Source organism: Amphiura filiformis, chromosome 2 (genome assembly GCF_039555335.1).
Source record: "Amphiura filiformis chromosome 2, Afil_fr2py, whole genome shotgun sequence".
Lineage (NCBI taxonomy): Eukaryota > Metazoa > Echinodermata > Ophiuroidea > Amphilepidida > Amphiuridae > Amphiura > Amphiura filiformis.
Genome location: NC_092629.1, coordinates 77315831 through 77335469, shown reverse-complemented (window position 1 = coordinate 77335469; position 19639 = coordinate 77315831). Strand labels below are relative to the sequence as shown.

Sequence of the window (19639 nt, the reverse complement as noted above, 5' to 3'; positions counted from 1 at the left end):
AACAGCTGAAATCGTGAATCTTCTTCAGCAGTAGTAGCCCACTCCAGCTTGATTTATATTTCGCCATTTTTGTGTTGTCGTTTCTCGGCAGTGACAAAATACTCCCATAGTCAATGTCGACGTTCAATGTTATTGTTATGCTTTATGGACTGCGATGTGGGTATGCTGCTATCCGTAAATAGTAAATATCCAGAAGTACTATTTACGGCTTAAAGGTACAATTACGGCCGTAAATAGTACTTTTGTGCACTTCCTCACAGAATAGTGTGTTTATTTCTGATCATGTGACACACTTTTAACCAATCAATGAACAAGAATCTATGAATGAAGGATATAATTAAGTATAACCCCGGCTTGTAAATTCCTAGTAGTCTTTGTTATTGTATAAGGCGTGTCACAGAGCTTGACCTAACAAGGAGCGTTATTTCCGCATACAATTTCTCGGGAAGTGGAAACGCCCAAAACTGTTATTGTCATTTCGTTTTGGTATACGATTACTTTTAACTCAAGACACTCTTGAAATATTTTTGCGTGAAACATATGGGTGGATTACAGATTTGTGACGGCTTTTTCAACCGATCACGGATTTTTTCTGCTAGTGAAACCGTAAGACTATAAATCGAAAATACAAATGCGATTATTGGATCCTTTCATAATTTAAGATCAATCTTAGTGTATACATTTAAGTTCCTTAGTCAAATGGCTAAAACTGGGAAAATATGACTTACCAAAACCAATACCAACTTATCATTTTACCATATAGCTTACCATTTAGACAAGTAACTCCAATTACTTCATCTAAGGTACAGTTGGTCACACCCCATCCTGCACTAGGGCAATCTATCAAGCTCTCCTCAGTTCCTGTGCATTGCAATCCATCAAGCCATGGTGACCTATATGCTTCCAAACCAATGTAAACTTGACCTAGTAGCTGATAGCCGAGTCCATAACAAACAACCCAGCCTTCCTCCACCCCGAAATCATTAGGGCACACTGTACCCCATCTACCGTTGTAGAATACCTCAAGCAGACCAGTGTTTTCAGTAGTACCACCCGTTAGCCGGACAGCTTAAACAGATAAACATGACATAGCGAAGTTAGTGTTAGTAGTGTCGCCATCATCATCATAACAGAATGGTTGACTGCAGATCCGTCGGATAACGGGTTTTCAATGGGAAATGAACTTTGCTGCTGGATGATGTCACGATGAGGTTAGCATTTATTCCGTATTGAAAAGCGTGTTCCGACGGATCTGCACTCGATCGTCCTCTAAGGAACGTAGTCTCCATCGTGATCATCGTCATCAACATCATAATCGTCGTACACTCTTTAAACAATATGCTCATCACATATTTCTAAAACATTTGTAAACGTTTTAGGTTTAATATATCGATTCCATTCAATCTCACAACGTCACTAGGCAAAATGGGAATGGTCACATCCAATATTGATATAAAATTGAATCGGTTGAGCCCATATTTATTAGTCTCGCTATGAGTTTTAAAATAATGGACGAGACGTAGTCGAGTTCTTTTTTTTACAATTCATAGCGAGACCAATACATATTGGGCGTAAAGCATCCAATTTTATCATTATTATGTTTTGGATCCAATATTTTCACACAAATGGATCCATCAACACATAGTAATGGAAGTAATTGTCCTCAGTATTTCTACATTCTACATAAGCAGTGCACACAAAATTATCTACTGTTGACCCAATTTTATTGTATCCAAACGCCATTAGTGTACCGACTGCCTTACCGGGCTGCCTTATAGATGACTGATGGCCATAATGAGCGGGGAACACCGACCCCCCACCCCTCCCCCACACACAGTGCTACCAAAATCGAATGGAATGCCATCCCACAACAACATGTGATCGGGCTGATGAGCACAGCATGAGGTTGTACATTCTGTTTGAGACACCATTAATTGTTCTAAAGACATGTACTAACCCGTGAAAAAAGTAATTGTTACAAATGTGGTGTCATTGTAAAAGGGGTAATAAATTAGCTGTCCATTGATAGCCAACACGTTATTAACATGTCACAAATAATATGACATATAGATATTTGAAAACAAAAATCCAAACTTTTTATAGTATGCGTTAGTATGTTAAGCTTCATTTACCTCTCTCTCGCTTTTCTTCAGGTCTTTGACCAGTGGTACAATTTTCATCCGATTCGAATGAGCAGGAATAACCAAAACCAGTCTCAAGATTGCTACACACGGCACCATAACCACATGGATTGCTAGCGCAGTAGTCACACCCGACAGTCGCATCTGGGATAAAAACGTTTAAGGCAAGAGTAAATGAAAAAATAGTATTATTTGAAGATTTATATATAGTATATCTTGCACTGAAACTTTTGATAATACCAATAGGGTAAAACAACACTGCAAAAACAGTGTTAGAAATTAAACACTATTCTGGACACCATGCGAGTGATCAGCATGATATACACCTTTGTTTTAGATGGACATTTTATTGTGAAAGGACCTATATGTCATTGTACAAGCAATACAATAAAAAACAAAAACATAGCCCCGAAAAAAAAAGTATTCAATTATATTTGTAATCACTCAAAAAGCATTTCGTGTGAATTTTACATCCGAACTAAGTGCTATTCAATTTTTATGGGCCTTTTTATTTTCTAAAGTCTATGGGGGCGACAATCAGAAGTGGACGGCAATATTGAAAAACCATCATTAACCACCTTAATGGTTATGGAACAATGGTGTATATAGTTCAATTGTTCAAGTGCGATATATTAAATTCTTTTACCCGATTGCTATGGTAGTTAATCCGATTGTTACATCACTTCGCCACTGAATAATGCAAACCGTTTTAAATCAAATTAATAAGTTGTAAATGCTTTTATGGGGTCAAAGTTGGTATCATTACTGATCTGAGCTGATCTCAAAATCACCATAATGAACCTAGACACTTCTGCAGCACAAGTCTCCGATATTTAAGCTACTCAAAAGCAGATTAATATCTGGCGTTAAGATCACAAAATATAATAACGCTAAAAATAATAATGATGATTATATTCATGCGATGAGTAATGCTGCAAGAAAATGAGTGCAAAAGGAAAATGTTATTATCAGGATTATTATAAAAAACAAAGCAAAAGCAGGATAAAAGAACGAAATAAACAACGAAATAAACAACGATAAACATGTACATGAGCAAGTAGTTGTATAAATAGAGCTGCAGGAGCATAGTCAAAATTGCGGTAACGCGTGAGAGACGAATAAACGTTTTCCGCTTTCATTAATAAGAAAGTTCTATCCCATAACTTGGCTCCAATGTTTAATGATACAGTACACACTCAGAAATAAAGGTTCTATATATAATGCCTTAAATAATCATTTTTATCTATAATAGAACCCACAAGAAAACAGTTCTTTAAACTGGAAGGAACATTTTAGAACCTCAAAAAGTGTTAGTTAACACGTTGTAGAACCATATTTTGCCTTATATAGAATTTTTGGTCCATTTCAGAGCTATTGAGGGTTCCATAGACCCCTTTTTTCTGCGAGTGTATCAACGCCAACTGTATATGATGTCACTAACTATGCGGTATAGGCTAGAGATGGATGAAGGGCATGGATGAAGATAGGGCCTACATATCAATAATTTATTATAGCAGAAACCTTATGCCAATGTTTTGCGTGGTTACACAGCATTGGTGGATAAGTTGGGGCATAATACAGAGCTGCAAGAACTCTACCAATGTATACTATGCATAAAAAAGGAGTTTTGACATTTAAAAAAAAAAGTGTTTCTCAAACAAAACTAACTTAATAATATTACGAAAAGTGAACGAAACATGAACAATTTTGTTCCACCAAGTCATTTGAAGACAGGCAGAACTCTAGTCAACCGATTTATCTTGTTGTACATGGCTCACTCAGTCATTTAATAAGGCAATACAAACGATCGAATTTGGTGTTGAAATGAGAACAATTTTGAGTTGCACCTTTTCAATGTACAATCATTTTTTTTTCAGTAAATGTCATGGAAAACTATAATGCTTGATACTATATTTTGTTCAAATCCTATTGTTAAACTTAGGCGTGAAATTCTGTCAGGTAAGATGTTCGATTTTGATAGACTTCAACTAGGCACGCGAGCTTTTTTTTTTTTTGATCAACCTTTTAGCTTTTCAAAGTAATAAAGGATTGTTCCCAACTCTCTAACCCACATCACCGTGAGCTATATATCATAGTTTTGTCAGAATTTCGGTTTTGATTGCACCATTTTTCAATCCCGACTACCAATTTTGTCAAAATCAACTAGTGAATGTGTCCATGGATGGAATATTTTGCAAGCCACAATAGAAATGTCGATTAGTTCTGCTAGTTATATTAGAAATGAAGTACTGAGTTGGACATTTTGGCAGTCGCAATTGAAAAAAGGTGAAATCAAAACGGATATTCTGACAAAACCATAATATATAGACCCACACGATGTGCCTTAAAGAGGTGGGAAATATCTGTCTTTAGCAAACTATATTAGTTTGAAACGCTAAAACATGAATTACGAAAAAAGCTCGCTGACGAAGTTAAGGCCTATAAAAATCAAAAATCTTAAACCAGGATTTAAAAACAAATGTATGTTTTTAACTGACACTGAGGAAAAAAATTGCTTTATATTTGACCGAGAAAATTATTTCATAGCAAAACGGTGAATCTCTGAATTGTGCTGATTTCAACATGTATCGGTCGACTTTTAACGCGACTATGCAAAAAAAAAAAAAACTGTGACTAAAGTTCTGAGTGAATAGAGTTTCAAAAGTAGAATTTGGATATTTTCTCCTTCGAAGCAAAAAGAGACCCCAAATGATACCTCTTTAACCATCCGGCCTAGATAGCCATAATACGGAGCATTAAGCAACACGCTCGTGTTCTTTAGCGTTTTTAAACACATGGGAAGCAACATATTATGAATATGAAAAAAGGTACTTGTTTGATGAAAGGAAAGCATTGCATGGCGATGTAGCTGGCAAAGCAAGGCATGGCGATGTAGCTGGCAAAGCAAGGTATGGCGATGTAACTGGCAAAGCAAGGTCTCCAGCAAAACCTAATAACACAATGGTCTAATCGTAGCAGAGCAGTAAGGAAGGCTAAACTGTGGGGAGCTGTTACGAATTCAGTTCATGCATGGTGCTGCCTGATAACTTAGTATAGTATAAAGTAGAGCCATGATAGCTATGTTCTTCATAAAGCAAGCAATGACGAACGATAGCAGCAGATGAAGCAGATTATTGAAGAAACAGATTGGTTACTTTCTGATTTGCAAACGACACCGGCAACTTCTCCATCTTCGCAGTTATGGTTTCCCAATCCTCCATGCACACAATATAGAAGACTGCTCTCCTCTCCGGTACAGTTAACACTATCTAAAAAGAATCCACTTCCTATGCCGTAGGCTCCACCCTCTTTAGCCTCCAATGCACCGTCGTAGCCCAGCATGTTACAAACTACGTTAGCATCTTGGATGCCCCAGTCATCGTCGCAGTCATATCGCTCCAGCGCACCGTACCTAACCAGAACGTTGCCTGCGTTTTCTTGATAACTGTCAGCAAGAACGAATTCGAGAGAATCATCTGCGAGAAGAAATAAATAGAGAGAAAGTACTTAATAGCAAGATCACATTGCTAAAATTGATATACGAAAATATTTATCGCTTAAGTATTTAGGTATTTATGCTCAGAATTTAATTTACTTTTTCATATCATTCTATGCTTTTATGGTTATAGTTTAAATTTAATAGGGGTACTACACCCCTAGCCATTTTTTGCATATGTTTGCGTTTTTCTCAAAAATTATAGCGCATTGGTGATAAGTAAGATATGTATATTATAGGGGCAAGGACTACAACTACCGCACTGAAAATTCAGCAACTCAAAGCAAGTAGTTATTGATTTATTGATCAAATAATGGTTTCCCTCATTTTTGACTGTAACTCCACAACTGTTGTCTGTGATGAAATAAAATTTCCAGTGTAGCAGTTGTAGTCCTTGCCCCTATAATATACATATCTTACTTGTCACCAATGCTCTGTAATTTTTGAGAAAAATGCAAAAATATGCACAAAATTATAGCACACTGGTGACAAGCAAGGACTACAACTACTGCACTGAAAATTCAACAACTCAAGGCAAGTAGTAATTGATTTATTGATCAAATATTGGTTTTCCTTAATTTTTTACTGTAACTCCACAACTGTTGTCTGTGCTGAAATAAAAATGTCTAGTGCAGTAGTTGTAGTCCTTGCCCCTATACTATACATATCTTAATTGTCACCAATGCGCTATAATTTGTGAGAAAAATGCAAAAATAGGCAGAAAATTGGGCAGGGGTGTAGTACCCCCTTAAAGAACGTGTAAAAAATCTAATCACGTCTATGATTTTATGTATTGTCTTAATGTGTCTACGTTATCAAAAACACGAACATGCACGTAAGACCACACATACTGATGTACCCCATGCAACATACATATCACGGGCACAAAATTTCATTTGAATATCAATTTGGAAAGTATCAGAAAAGTTCATGTAATGTTATCAACTCTTGCAAAATCTTGTAAGTTTAGCTGCTTAAATTTAACAGAACTGTTTATTTTGGGCAACACGCAAGTCTTCTTGAGACAGTTAATGAACAATATAAACATAATGAACATGCACAATACACACACACCCCCACACCCCATACACACCCCACCCCATACACACCCCACCCTCATGCACCCCCCAGTCCCACACACCTTACCTTCTAAGCAAAGGATTCCAGCAGCACCTGTACAGTTTCCATTATCCACATCGTGTGAGCACTCATCCAGAGTTTCTTCATCTCCAACACAATCCAAATTTGTAAGATAAGCTTCCTCTACCAGCTGAATATCAAAGAATATGTTGGCTAGAAGAGGATATCCGTGTTGGGTACACGCGACTTTAGCATCTTGTGGGTCCCAACCTTGATCACATACAGAATACCATTTTCCATCCTTGTATGTTTCTACTATTGATACAAAATGGACGTCTTCGGCTTCTCTAAAACGAATTCCTATGGTAAAAGTTACAATTTAGTCGTGAAATCAAAATTTCCAAGCAGTAATAGGTTTCATTATCATTGAGGTATAGGACTTTTGATCTTTTTCGGAGAAGAGCAGGTAGGGCAACAACTTGATTACATTTCTACATGTTCATACTGCATACTCTAGAATCGAATAAAATAAAAATAAAATCGCATTTTTGTTACTAATATTTGGATTATGAGGGCACTCTCTCCATAAGGCTACTTATAAAGGCCAGTTATAAAAAAAACGCCCTAAAAGAAAAAGGCGTCATTCATTTGTATTCAAGTTTTACATATGAATATGTAAGTGGTGTCGTTGCTGCTATTCTAGATTCATTTATAAAATGTCCGCCCAAGTCCAAGTTGCTAGCACAAATAGAACAATATTATTAATGTTAGGTGAGAGAAACAAAACACATAATAATTGTTATTAATGTCATGAAAATAGAAGCAATGTTGTACAAGTTTTCCAATAAAAAGGTTACATGTAGAAAACGTAGCGCATTTTGTGATGGTATTACAAAACAATATCAATTTTTTCGGATTTTATTTATTTACCATGTTGGTAATATTGTCTCCTAAATTTGAACTCCGTATCTTAAAATTAACTTATAATAATACGAGCGAAAGATTACAGGGGTGTTAAGAGTGGCTAACCATCAAAATATCGCACTACATATTTTGACCACACACGCACCTTTGTTTTCATATTTTTTCTTTGTTACATTTTATTTTACTCTTATTTTCCATTTTTGAACTTATTGGACACACACAAAAAAAACCATTACACACTGAAAATAATCTAGTGTTAGCGCTTCTGAATCTTGGTGGTAACTTATAAAGAAAGATTGTCATTAGAGAAGAACGCGTTTTTGGTGAACATGTGCAGGCGTTTCAGCACACTGTATCGCATGTCTTCATGATAGTTCAATTAATAAAAATCTTTTGCATTTAGGTTTTGTTTTATTTTTTTGAGTTGTAAGCCCTGCTTTGTTAGAAACTGTAAGGATATTGTACATTTCTGACGGAACTCTTGAAATAAAACTGCACACGTTTTATACTCTGTTCATCGACTGCAATACTATGGAAGGGCCAAAACAAATGCTAAGCCAAAAGCATGGTGACTGTGACGGTGGTATTGAACCTCAAGTTGTGAACTTGACGTTACGTAAATTATATTTTGAAATGGACATTTATGTTTGTTAACATTAACATATATTATTTTCAAAAATATACATGGACATTCGGTAAAATGATAAATCAGTCTTAGGATTAACAATTGCACCAACTGTGATGCTCTGTACTATATTCTGTCTTCTTTGGTATAACTTTCTATATTATCAAATCCGTTGAGAATACAAGATTGAATGTAAACATCATCGTTACGTGGACAGTGTCTTCAAAATCTGCATCAGAAAGACCGACGCATTAAAGCCTTAATGTACGATCTTTTTAAATTTTTAATTTTTTCTTTTTTTCTTCCAAAATGATAAAATACTCGTAGTTAATATGCAATCATTATGAAAGTTCCCAATACATTTGAATGCAAAAAACATTGGAAATTTGCAAAGAAACAACATCATAAACTTCACCTCTATCATTAGTAGGTTCTGCACGTTTTGGATCAGGACGCCGAGTGCGGCCTCAGAGTTAGTATCCTACGCAGCCAGTTTGGTAACGCTCCCTCCACATGTGTGGAGGGAGCGTAACCAAACTGGCTTCGTAGGAGACTAAGATTTGCGATCGTTCCGACATTATTATCATAATCTAAAAAGTATGATAATATGTCGGACCAACGGAAAATCATCCCGTTTTACTACAAATAGGGCGAATTTGACAATTTGCTCTTAGATGTAAGTTGGAACATGTGTAAGTATTACAAATATGCCAAAAAATCGGTTTTGAAAAAAAAATAAAGATATTTTCTGAAAAAAGATCGTACATTAAGGGATCTGAAATGAGCATTTTGAGCGTTTCGACAGTATTTTTTGTGGGACATGAGAGCACATCAGACATATCGAATTGCATTCTGAATACGAAGAATGTCTTTCTGATATCAAATAATTTTCATTTTTGAAATTCACGATATAATACAAATTTTATGACAAATTATTAAAATTTGATATTTTTCACATTTTGATATTATAACAGTCCTCGAAGTAAATTTTTATAAATCTAATGATATATTCTTAAAATGTATGTAGCTGGGAGGAAAAGCCGACGATCAATTGAAAATTTTGACCTGTCATATTAAAGATATGGATTTTTTCCCCAAAAGACCCAATTTTTTTTGGTGCTTTGGGAAAAAATCCATATCTTCAATACGATTGAATAATTGATCGTCGGCTTTTCATCCCACCTACATACACTTAAGTATAAATCAGCAGATTTATAAAGTTTACTTCGAGTACTGTTAAATATCAAAATATCAATTTTAATCATTTGCCATAAAATGTGTATTACATTGCGAATTTCAAAAAATCAAAATTATTTGATATCAGAAGGACATTCTTCGTATTCAGAATGCAATTCGATATGTCTGATGTGTTCTAATGTCCCACAATAAATACTGTCCAAGCGTTCATACCCCATCCCTTAAGGCTTTAACAGAAATACCTGTTGTAACCATGCAATCAATTGCACAATCAGAGATTGGTGCTATTATGGTGAAAGATTAGGATAATGAATACAATAACCAGTGATTTTCTACCGGTCTTCTAGATATACTATAAGCCACCCCATTATATTCATGATATTGTGCAAGACGACGAGGGGTGACGCCATCGCATGTTTTGCCAGCGCGCGACGTTTTTGCCATCGTCACTGTCTGCATTGAAAACACATTGCATGTTATATTATGGTCGGTTTAGAGGTATATAAATTATTGTATGAAGAAACAAAACAAACAAACAAACAAACAACAAAACGCGTATTATATATAATAAACGTTTTTTTTTATATCTTGCAGTAATCTTATGTCAAACCTTCAAGTGAGAGATACCTTGTTATGCAATCATTTTGATCATTGTTCAGGACAATAAAGCGTGTTGCCATTCACATTCAAACTATGAGATAGCACTCAAATTGCCCATTGACACTATAGGTCTACTTACCCTGAATCGGAATTGGCGCTACTTCTTCCCCTACTTGGCAAACGACTCCAGCCACCTGATCTTGAGGACACCATTGTTTACCAAATCCTGAATGGACGCAGTACATCAAGCTATCCTCCTCTCCGGTACAGTTCACATTGTCAAGAAAGAACCCATATCCATCATTATATGGCCCTTCAGTTGTGATATCAGTGGCGCCCTCAAACCCAAGGCTTCTGCAGACCACATGTGCGTCATTAATATCCCAGTCGTTGTCGCATACGTAACTGAACCCGCCGTCATATTCCACGAGTACGGTGCCAGCGCTGTCACTGTCACTGTCACCAAGGGAGAATTTCACGGAGTCATCTGATATACAATTGAACGGATGTTAAGAACTGTTTAATCCTCTATAGTACTTTAAAAACACCGTTTTTATCTCGCCAACCTTGTTTTTATCTTGACAATCATGCAATACAATGTTTGTTTTAAAACGAACAAATTTGAGAAACTCTTTTATATAGGTATGTATATATTGTTCAATTCCAAGCAAACAGGGACATGACCAATATCAAGAAACATGCTCAGAATTTTAAAACTACAAGCGGCGCAGTATTTGGTGTTTAATGAAAAAGGTATAACATGTTCTTTAAATTAAGTTATTTTGCAGTTATGTTGGTGCGCATGATCTTTTTTTGAATACCATATTTTGGCCAAATGTGTTACGTTTTTGAGTGAAAAAAGACCTACACTTTGGATCTCCTTTGCACATCTTCATTAAGGTTTTATTTCATATTCAAACTGTAGCATGTTTGCAGGAAAATGTAAAACTATGAAGGCTAAATCTTTTTAAGCACTATCAAGATAAACATAAATTATAGTATATCATAATCAATCAGGCTTGCTTGTGTTTTATTATTATTATTTTTCAAGCACAACAGCAAAATTAATAAAATGAGTGATTTTTGGCATGTCCTCTGCTCGTAGCACGAGTTACCGTTTTTCACAACTGTCCCATACGTACAAAAGTTGATATTTTTATTTGACGATACTATAAGGACCTAGCAACCCCTCCCTGACATTACAAAATCCACCAGTCCTAGCGCCTCGATGGCCGCTTCGCGCGCACCCCCTCGAGGAACTAGAACTAGTTCTAGATCTAGCCTTGACTGTTTGGTATTAAAATACAAAGACAAAGGTGATTCCACGCAAATGATTTTGAAAGTTGGTGCATAAAGTTTGTATAAAAATGTCCAAAAGTGTAGCACGAGTTACCGTGGATTTCCGAACAGCTAAGGGGTGTCTCTGAATGAACTGTGCCCATGGTACCGCCAGAAAATTAAATTGTTTAAATTGTTTAATACTACAACGAAACATATCATACGGTATTAGTGATGTGTTCTTGTGTGATGCAGCCACCACATATTTTTTTGAATTTTGAAAATTTACAGCTCTGTTCTGGAAATTTAGTAATTTGAAAAATCCCTCATTTTTAATCCTATCTAGGAGTCATAATGTGCATTATTAGACCATGCATGCCTAATACAACTGGATAACCAGTGTCTGATGCATCAAGTGCAGCTGAGCGACCGCTGTATTGAATCCAAAGACAGGATTCAAAACTAAAAATGCTATTGTATAAGTCATATAATTCAAGAACGAGATAATTTGCAAACTTTAAAAAGTCATATGACATCATTTGCATACATTATTTAATCTTATTTGGTTCAGGAATTTAAATAATAAAAATACAACTTCCGACTGTTCAGTTCTATGAAACACTTTGCAGGAGTTGAACAACTGGTATATTATTACAACTACAGGAGCTTCTTAATTACTTTTTAGACACCCTACAATTAGAGAGGTGGAGGGTATTAATGCTGATGTGAGCCTCAATAAAACCAAAGCGAAACAACACGAACCATCAGTAAGATTTAATCTTTCCCTAGAGATGTCCGCCTCTGAACCTCTGTCCGCCTCGCTAGAGTTCCGAAAGCTCAGACCTCTGAAAAGGACATCTCCAGGGAAAGATTAAATCTTACTCATGCTTACCGACCTAGAGTACCAAGTAGTTTCAAATCTTTCCCAACATGGACCATCCTTCATGACAATGATAAGGACATAAATGTGTCCAGTAAAGGTAAAATGTGACTATATTCGATCAGTGCAAAAAGGCCATATCAGCAATAGCTGTCAGAAGTTACACGTGATGTTATGTACAACATAGAATGCAGATATTGTCAAATATAGGACGAATCACGCATGCGCTGTCGCAAAAAGGTCAATTTTGCACCTGATCACTGATGTAATTACCGTTTAGGCAGAGTACTCCTGCTCCCGCTACGCCTGAACAATTTCCAGAAGAGTCCTTTTCATATCCACACTCATCAAGTCTTGATTCAAAGTCCATGCAGTCTACGTTCGAAAGTAGTGTCTCTCCCGGAATATCCAGTCCAATGAAAACATTAGCCAGCAGCGGATAACCTAGCTGAGTGCAAGCGACTTTGGCATCAGCAGCGTCCCATCCTTGGGCACACACAGAATACCATGTACCGTTGGCGTATGTTTCAACTGCACCTGCGCCTTTGAGTCGAAGACTAGGGGCTTCTACTACACGGATATCTGAAAAAATTGCAAGAATCAATCAATTAAAAACTCGCAGTGAAACCGCTAACGAAAAGGCGTAACAATCCACGCCTCAGTGTCAAACACGTTACCACAATGTCATCACCGTATTATAATGATTCAGGAGAATGTGCAAGATGATGAGGAGTGACGTCATCGCATGTTTTGCCAGTGCGTGACGTTTTTGCCACCGCCACTGTCTGCATTGAAAACACATGTTATATAGGGTGGGTTAAGAGGATATCTGCAATAGTATGAAGAAACAAAAAAACAAACAAACAAACAAAAAAACGTGTATTATAATAGACGTTCTTCATGTTCTTGCAGTAATCTTACGCCAAACCTTCAGATGAGCGAGACCTTGTTATGCGATTATTTTGATCATGGTTCAGGACAATAAAGTGTGTTGGACATTCAAACCATGAGGTAGCACTCAAATTGCCCATTGGCACTATAGGTCTACTTACCGCTATCTGGCGTTACTTCTGCTCCTACTTGGCAAACGACTCCAGCCACCTGATCTTGAGGACACCATTGTTTACCAAATCCTGAATGGACGCAGTACATCAAGCTATCCTCCTCTCCGGTACAGTTCACATTGTCAAGAAAGAACCCATAACCATCATCATATGGCCCTTCAGTTGCAATATCAGTGGCGCCTTCAAACCCAAGGCTTCTGCAGACCACACGTGCGTCATTAATATCCCAGCCGTTGTCGCATACGTAACTGATCCCGCCGTCATATTCCATGAGTACGGTGCCCGCGCTGTCACTGTCACTGTCACCAAGGGAGAATTTCACGGAGTCATCTGCAACACAAGTGAACGAATGTTAAGAACTGTTCAATCGTCTAACACTTTGGATCTCCTTGCCCATCTTCATCAATGTTTTTCATGATTTTTTATTTTGTGAATATACTTAATTCGTTTCCATATTTTTGGGCGGACAAACTGTAGCACAAGTTCCTTGCAAGAACATGTAAAATTATGAAGGGTAAATCTTTTCAAGGAATATCAAGATAAACATTAGCCATAGTATATCACTATCAATCAGGCTTCTTTGTGTTTTATTATTATCATTTTTCTAGGACAGCAGCAAAATTAATAAAAATAATGAGTGATATTTTAGCATGTCCTCTACTCGTAGCACGAGTTACCGTTTTTCACAGATGTTCCATACCATGCATACGTACAAAAGTTTATATCTTCATATGATGATACTATAAAGATCTAGCCATGAATTGTTTGTTATTAAAATACAAAAAAAAAAAAAAAAGATTCCACACAAATGAATTTGAAAGCTGGTGCATAAATTTTGTATAAAAATGTCCAAAAGTGTAGCACGAATTACCGTGGATTTGCGAACAGCTAAGGGGTGTCTCTGAATGAACTGTATCCATGGTACCGCCAGAAAATTAAATATTTGAATAATTTAATACTACAATGATAAAGCAGCCGCCACATTAATTTTGAAAATTGACTCCTCTGTTCTGGAATTTTAGTAATTTGAAAATCAAACCACAAATCCTATCTAGGAGTCATAATGTGCATTATTAGACCATGCATGCCTAACACAACTGGATAACCAGTGTCTGATGCATCAGGTACAGCTGAGCGACATCTGTCATGTCTGTATTGAATCCAAGGACAGGATTCAAAACAAAATATCGTCATAAAAGTTCTTATAGTTATTGTGATTCAGAAATTTAAATAGTAACAAAAAACACCTTCAGGTGGTACAGTTCTTTTAAACGCCCTGTAGGAGATGAACAACTCATTATTGCAACCATAATTATTTCATAGGCGCTTCATGATGACTTTCTTGGACATCTTGGAATTAGAGAGGTGGGTATTAAGGTTGATGTGAGCTTCATTACAATCAAATTGAAACACCAAGGAACATCTTTCCTGACAGTAAAACAAAAATGTGGCATGATCAAGGGGAATGAGTCGGGTGTTGCTAAACTTGTTTTTGAGATATTGGCAAAAACAGTGTTCAAATTCTTTTCTTTTATATTGTTTTCAGCCATTGATAAATTGTTCATAACTCAGTAACTAGATGTCCGATTTTGATGAGGATTACATCAGCATTTGTACACTGCCAGAAAAGGATGTAAAAAACTCCTGATTGAAAATTGCCGACATGTGACTCATTCCTTTTCATCATGACAAATGCTAAACAATGATAAGAACGTTAACTGTGAACGGAAACACGACTTATTCGATCAGTGCAAAAAGGCCATATCTACAATAGCTGCCACGTGTCACATACAGATATTGTCAAATATTTATAGGACGAATCATGGATGCGCTATTGCAAGAAGGTAATTTTTGCACCTGAGCATCGATGTAATTACCGTTTAGGCAAAGTACTCCTGCGCCAGAACAGTTTCCAGAAGTGTCCCTTTCATATCCACACTCATCAAGTCTTGATTCAAAGTCCATGCAGTCTAAGTTCGAAAGTAGTGCCTCTCCCGGAATATCCAGTCCGGTGTAAAAATCAGCCAATAGCGGATAACCTAGCTGAGTGCAAGCGACTTTGGCATCAGCAGCGTCCCATCCTTGGGCACACACAGAATACCATGTACCGTTGACGTATGTTTCAACTGCACCTGCGTCTTTGAGTCGAAGACTAGGATCTTCTACTACTCGGATATCTGAAAATATTGAATAACCACACTCATCAAGTCTTGATGACTTAGTGAAGTCACTAATGAAGAGACGTACTAATCCAAGCCTCAGTGTCAAACACGTTATCACAATGTCATCACCGTATAATAATGATTCAGGAGAAAATCTTGGCACGTCATCCACCCTTATATTGAAAACGAATATAATTTGAATCCATATCAGAGGAACTCTCTCAATAGCATAAATTTAAAGAAGCCCTGTTTATCAATAAAGTCAAGTGTAGTTTAACATTTTGCAATTGAAAAATTTGCTAAAAATGGTGAAGAAGGGCCCAATACTGCCCAAAATGACCAAAATCACTAAAAACATGCATTTTAGGCCTACATATGAATTCCAAGAGGTCATAGGTCAAAAAACATCCATCTTAATAAACTTAAACTGATATACTTTCCAAGATCACAAAAATGGCAAAAATCACCAAAAATGGCATTTTAAACCATAAATTAAATGTATTGAATTAAGCGATGATTTTGTTTACATATTTCAAATATCCTTGTGACATGTATTCTGCAAACCAAATAATATGTAGTTTAAATGTGTCATTTTGAAGAAAAAATAACAAAAATCCTTAAATAGCGTGACCGTTGCAATGGAAACGGAATAGAATGCGTCGGTTATACAGATTTGGCAACATGGCAGAAAAGATTATATACAGACTCTTCTGAACATATATATGATTTGTCCGTTTGAAACATCTGTCCTACGAAACCGTTAAATAGAGCCCCTTTGGGCCATGTTTGGCTGCATGGCCCCTAAACTGTTACACTTACGCCGTGGGCCCTCTTATTTTTTGTCTGAATAGCAAAAATACAATTGCTAATCATGAAATGCTCGAAAAATGTCAAAAGTGGCTCAACTCGCCAAGTTTCAGGACGATTTAGTTAACAAATGGTTAACTGCGCATAGCTTTTGAGCCCAAACTATTAAAGAAACCATGTAAATTTTTCTGTTAGCCAAGATGTTATTACACTGATTCCACTGCGTATAACATTGTTGCCATTATCTCTTTTTTTTCTAACAAGCGAAATTCTATTTGTATAAATTTTATTTTTACAGTCTGTATAATTATATGGATATCAACTGACTAGCTTTGTTCTCTTACCAGTGTCGACTGTTTGGCATACCACTCCTGCCACTTGCTCACTAGTACAACCGTGTATTCCAAAGCCAGCGTGTGTACAATACAGTAGGCTACTCTCATCACCCGTGCAGTTAACATTGTCAAGGAAGTACCCATAACCGTCACCATATGCTCCTCCAGTTGTGATATTAGTTGCGCCTTCAAAACCGAGGCTTCTGCATACCACATGTGCGTCGTTAAGATCCCAGTCGTTATCACACACATTGGCAAAAGCCCCATCGTATTCCATTAAAACGCTACCTTCGTTTGGACTGGCACTGTCACCGAGTGAAAATGTCACGGAATCATCTGAAAGATAATAGAAAAGGCGATCGAGTTTGTTTAAAATAAAAGCATGTGAATCGTGCTTGATAATAATTATCATAATATATATAAGGCATAATGTTGTGATTGCCGGATACTTCATTTAAGGGGGTACTACACCCATTGGATTTTTTTGCGGGTTTTCTGCATTTTGTGGAGAAATGAGAAAAAAAAATTGGTCAAAGTGGTATGCAAATAGACCTCGATTCACAAAATCGAGTTTCTTTAGAATTTCAGAATTGATACCGTTAATCCAATCACTCACACTTGTTAAGCATTTGTGACAGACGCTAAAAGTATAAAAATTATTTTTTGGGGGAAATTAATTAATTATGCACAGCTTTGAAAACATTAATATGCATCAATTTCATGTTATCAATGAAATTAAACTTATTTCCCGCCCCCCTTTTAGTTGACAATGATATGCAAAATTTGTGTTCGCAAGGCAGCATATTTGTTTCAGGTTTGATAAGGTTGAAATTAAAGAACAGTAAATGCCTTGGTTTTCAGTATCAGGTGAATTTTTGCTCAGTTTTCTGAGGAAATACGCGTATATACGGGAAGCTTACAAAACATGATTTATAATGCATTTGTAATGTGAATCGGTATGTTCACAATGATAACAGCTAAATGGGACACCCTACTAGTTCACGTGTATTAACAGTTTCGTCACTTACCTGTACCGCATGCTGAAATCATTCCACTTTAAGAAAATCCATTATAAATCCAGTATAAATCCATGAAACTCACTGTATTCGCTTGCCGAAAGACTTCCGCATACATTTTTGTACAGACGCCATTTTTTGGTTTTTCTAGCGGTGGGCGATTCGATACCATTTTGGTATCGGTCAATTTCGATACAATACTTTTATTTTTATGGAACGTAGGCCTATTGAAAACAAAAATAATTATTCGAAAATTGAAAACAAATATTAAATAAAAAATCTTTCATTCTCTATTAGCGACTTCAGGTAGCGAATAAATTGTGTGTGGTAGGCCTATAGGGACCGTCGACCGTTCACAAACACTTGCTTGGGGGGCTGAAGCAAAAAAATTCATCACAAAAAATTTTCGGGGCCCCCTTTAGCCTACAGACCTATCATTCACATTTAAAAGTGTATAGAAACTAGTTTACGCTAGGAATCCTCATTTCATACAATTTTTAACAATGTTTCACACACCCGAAGTTTTCGTGTTCTTGAGCATTGTAAAGTTGCAATGTTCGAATCCAATCAAAGTAGGCCTATATAATTGCAAATCTTTTACAAAATATTTTACAAACACCACGGTTATATGTTATGAAAGATTTGAAACTATAGCCAATGTATTGGTTTTGTTTAATGTTTACAATTAATTTCAACACAAAAATTGTGTTAATAATGTTTTAAACTTAAATTGTCAACAGAAAGAGTCAGCTGATCATCAGGTTTTATGTCTTCTTTTAACATGAGTGGAAACAAAGGAACCCGAAGAATGTGCAAAGTTATTGACTTCGGCTAGCATCTTAAATTTAAACTCTGAGTCAAAAATAAGCTTTGTTTCATTAATTAAAAAGAAAGTTGTAAAGTTGTTGTATCTTGTTGGTAAAGTGAAGTTTGCTACTGGTTTTATTATTACATGTGTTGCGATTCGAAATCCCACAAAGAGTAAGTAAGTTCGTTATTAAATGTGGTAGGCCTCAGTACCCCCCCCTCCAATCCCCGCAACATAGGCCTACACATGGACTCAATTAAGGCGCGGATTCAGGTGGCTGACGCCCCCCCCCCCAAATAAATAAATAAAGAGAAGAGAAAATGGAGGAAAGGAGGAGAGAAACTAAATTGCACGTAATTGAGTAGGCCCATGTGTAAATAACCGCACAGTCGGGACGATTGGAAGTAGGTCCTATAGAGGCCTGCGACTAGGCATTGCTTGAAGGCGGGTCCTCGTCCTAAAAGCACGTGAAAATTACTGCGGGTCCGCCGATATGCAGGGCCCTCACATTTTGCCACCAAAGTCAAAAATTAAGACGGACTCCATAACGACTTCATCGATTTATGCATGCTTTAGTAATTGCCAATCTCAAGTTTTGCAAATTGATTTCGGGCCCTTTTTCTGTTTAAAGCAATTGATTCCAATAGTAGTGTAAAAACAATGCACCGAATGGCTTCAATTCGACCTTCATTTTGCAAATTTTTCAAACTTCTCAGGGGGAACATCCCCCTCAGACACCCCCCTTGCGTAGTGGATAAACATATGATCATTTTCGCTCTTCTTCAAACATTTGCAAATTTAAGCCCAATTTGCGGTATAGGCTTACAGGGAAAACTTGTCCAAGGAAGGTTTCATGGACCATCATTTTACAAATTTGCGGCTTTTTCAAACTAAAATTTTACACACTAGTACCAAAATGGTCCACCAAATCACTTCAATTTAGTCTTCATTTTCCCCTCCCCTGCGTAATACAAGTGGCCATTTTCGCTTCTGCTTTCGCCGATTTATGTTTAAAACAATTTATAGGCCTACGATAATAGGGAATTCGAAACTTGTCCACGAAAGGCTCTCACAAATTTTCGGCCGCCAAACTAAAATTTTACACTAGTATATAGGCCTTGGCATAATAGGCCTAGTGCCAAAATTGTCCACCAAATCGCTTCAATTAGATCTTCATTTTGCACACGTTTTTTTTATTTCTGAGGGGAACACCTCCTCAGACAACC

At 36.7% G+C, this 19639-nt stretch overlaps 1 protein-coding gene across 1 annotated transcript in view; it reads right to left on the bottom strand.

The window, feature by feature from the left end:
* LOC140143425 (uncharacterized) overlaps window positions 1-19639 on the bottom strand; it is a 115247-nt gene that overhangs the window by 74823 nt on the left and 20785 nt on the right. The window contains exons 6-12 of the mRNA XM_072165282.1: window positions 16599-16925; window positions 15163-15462; window positions 13274-13615; window positions 12495-12803; window positions 10203-10550; window positions 2133-2285; window positions 769-1068 (exon numbers count right to left, since the gene is read on the bottom strand). Coding sequence (XP_072021383.1) covers window positions 769-1068; window positions 2133-2285; window positions 10203-10550; window positions 12495-12803; window positions 13274-13615; window positions 15163-15462; window positions 16599-16925 — 2079 coding nt within the window. The remainder of the gene's footprint in view (window positions 1-768; window positions 1069-2132; window positions 2286-10202; window positions 10551-12494; window positions 12804-13273; window positions 13616-15162; window positions 15463-16598; window positions 16926-19639) is intronic.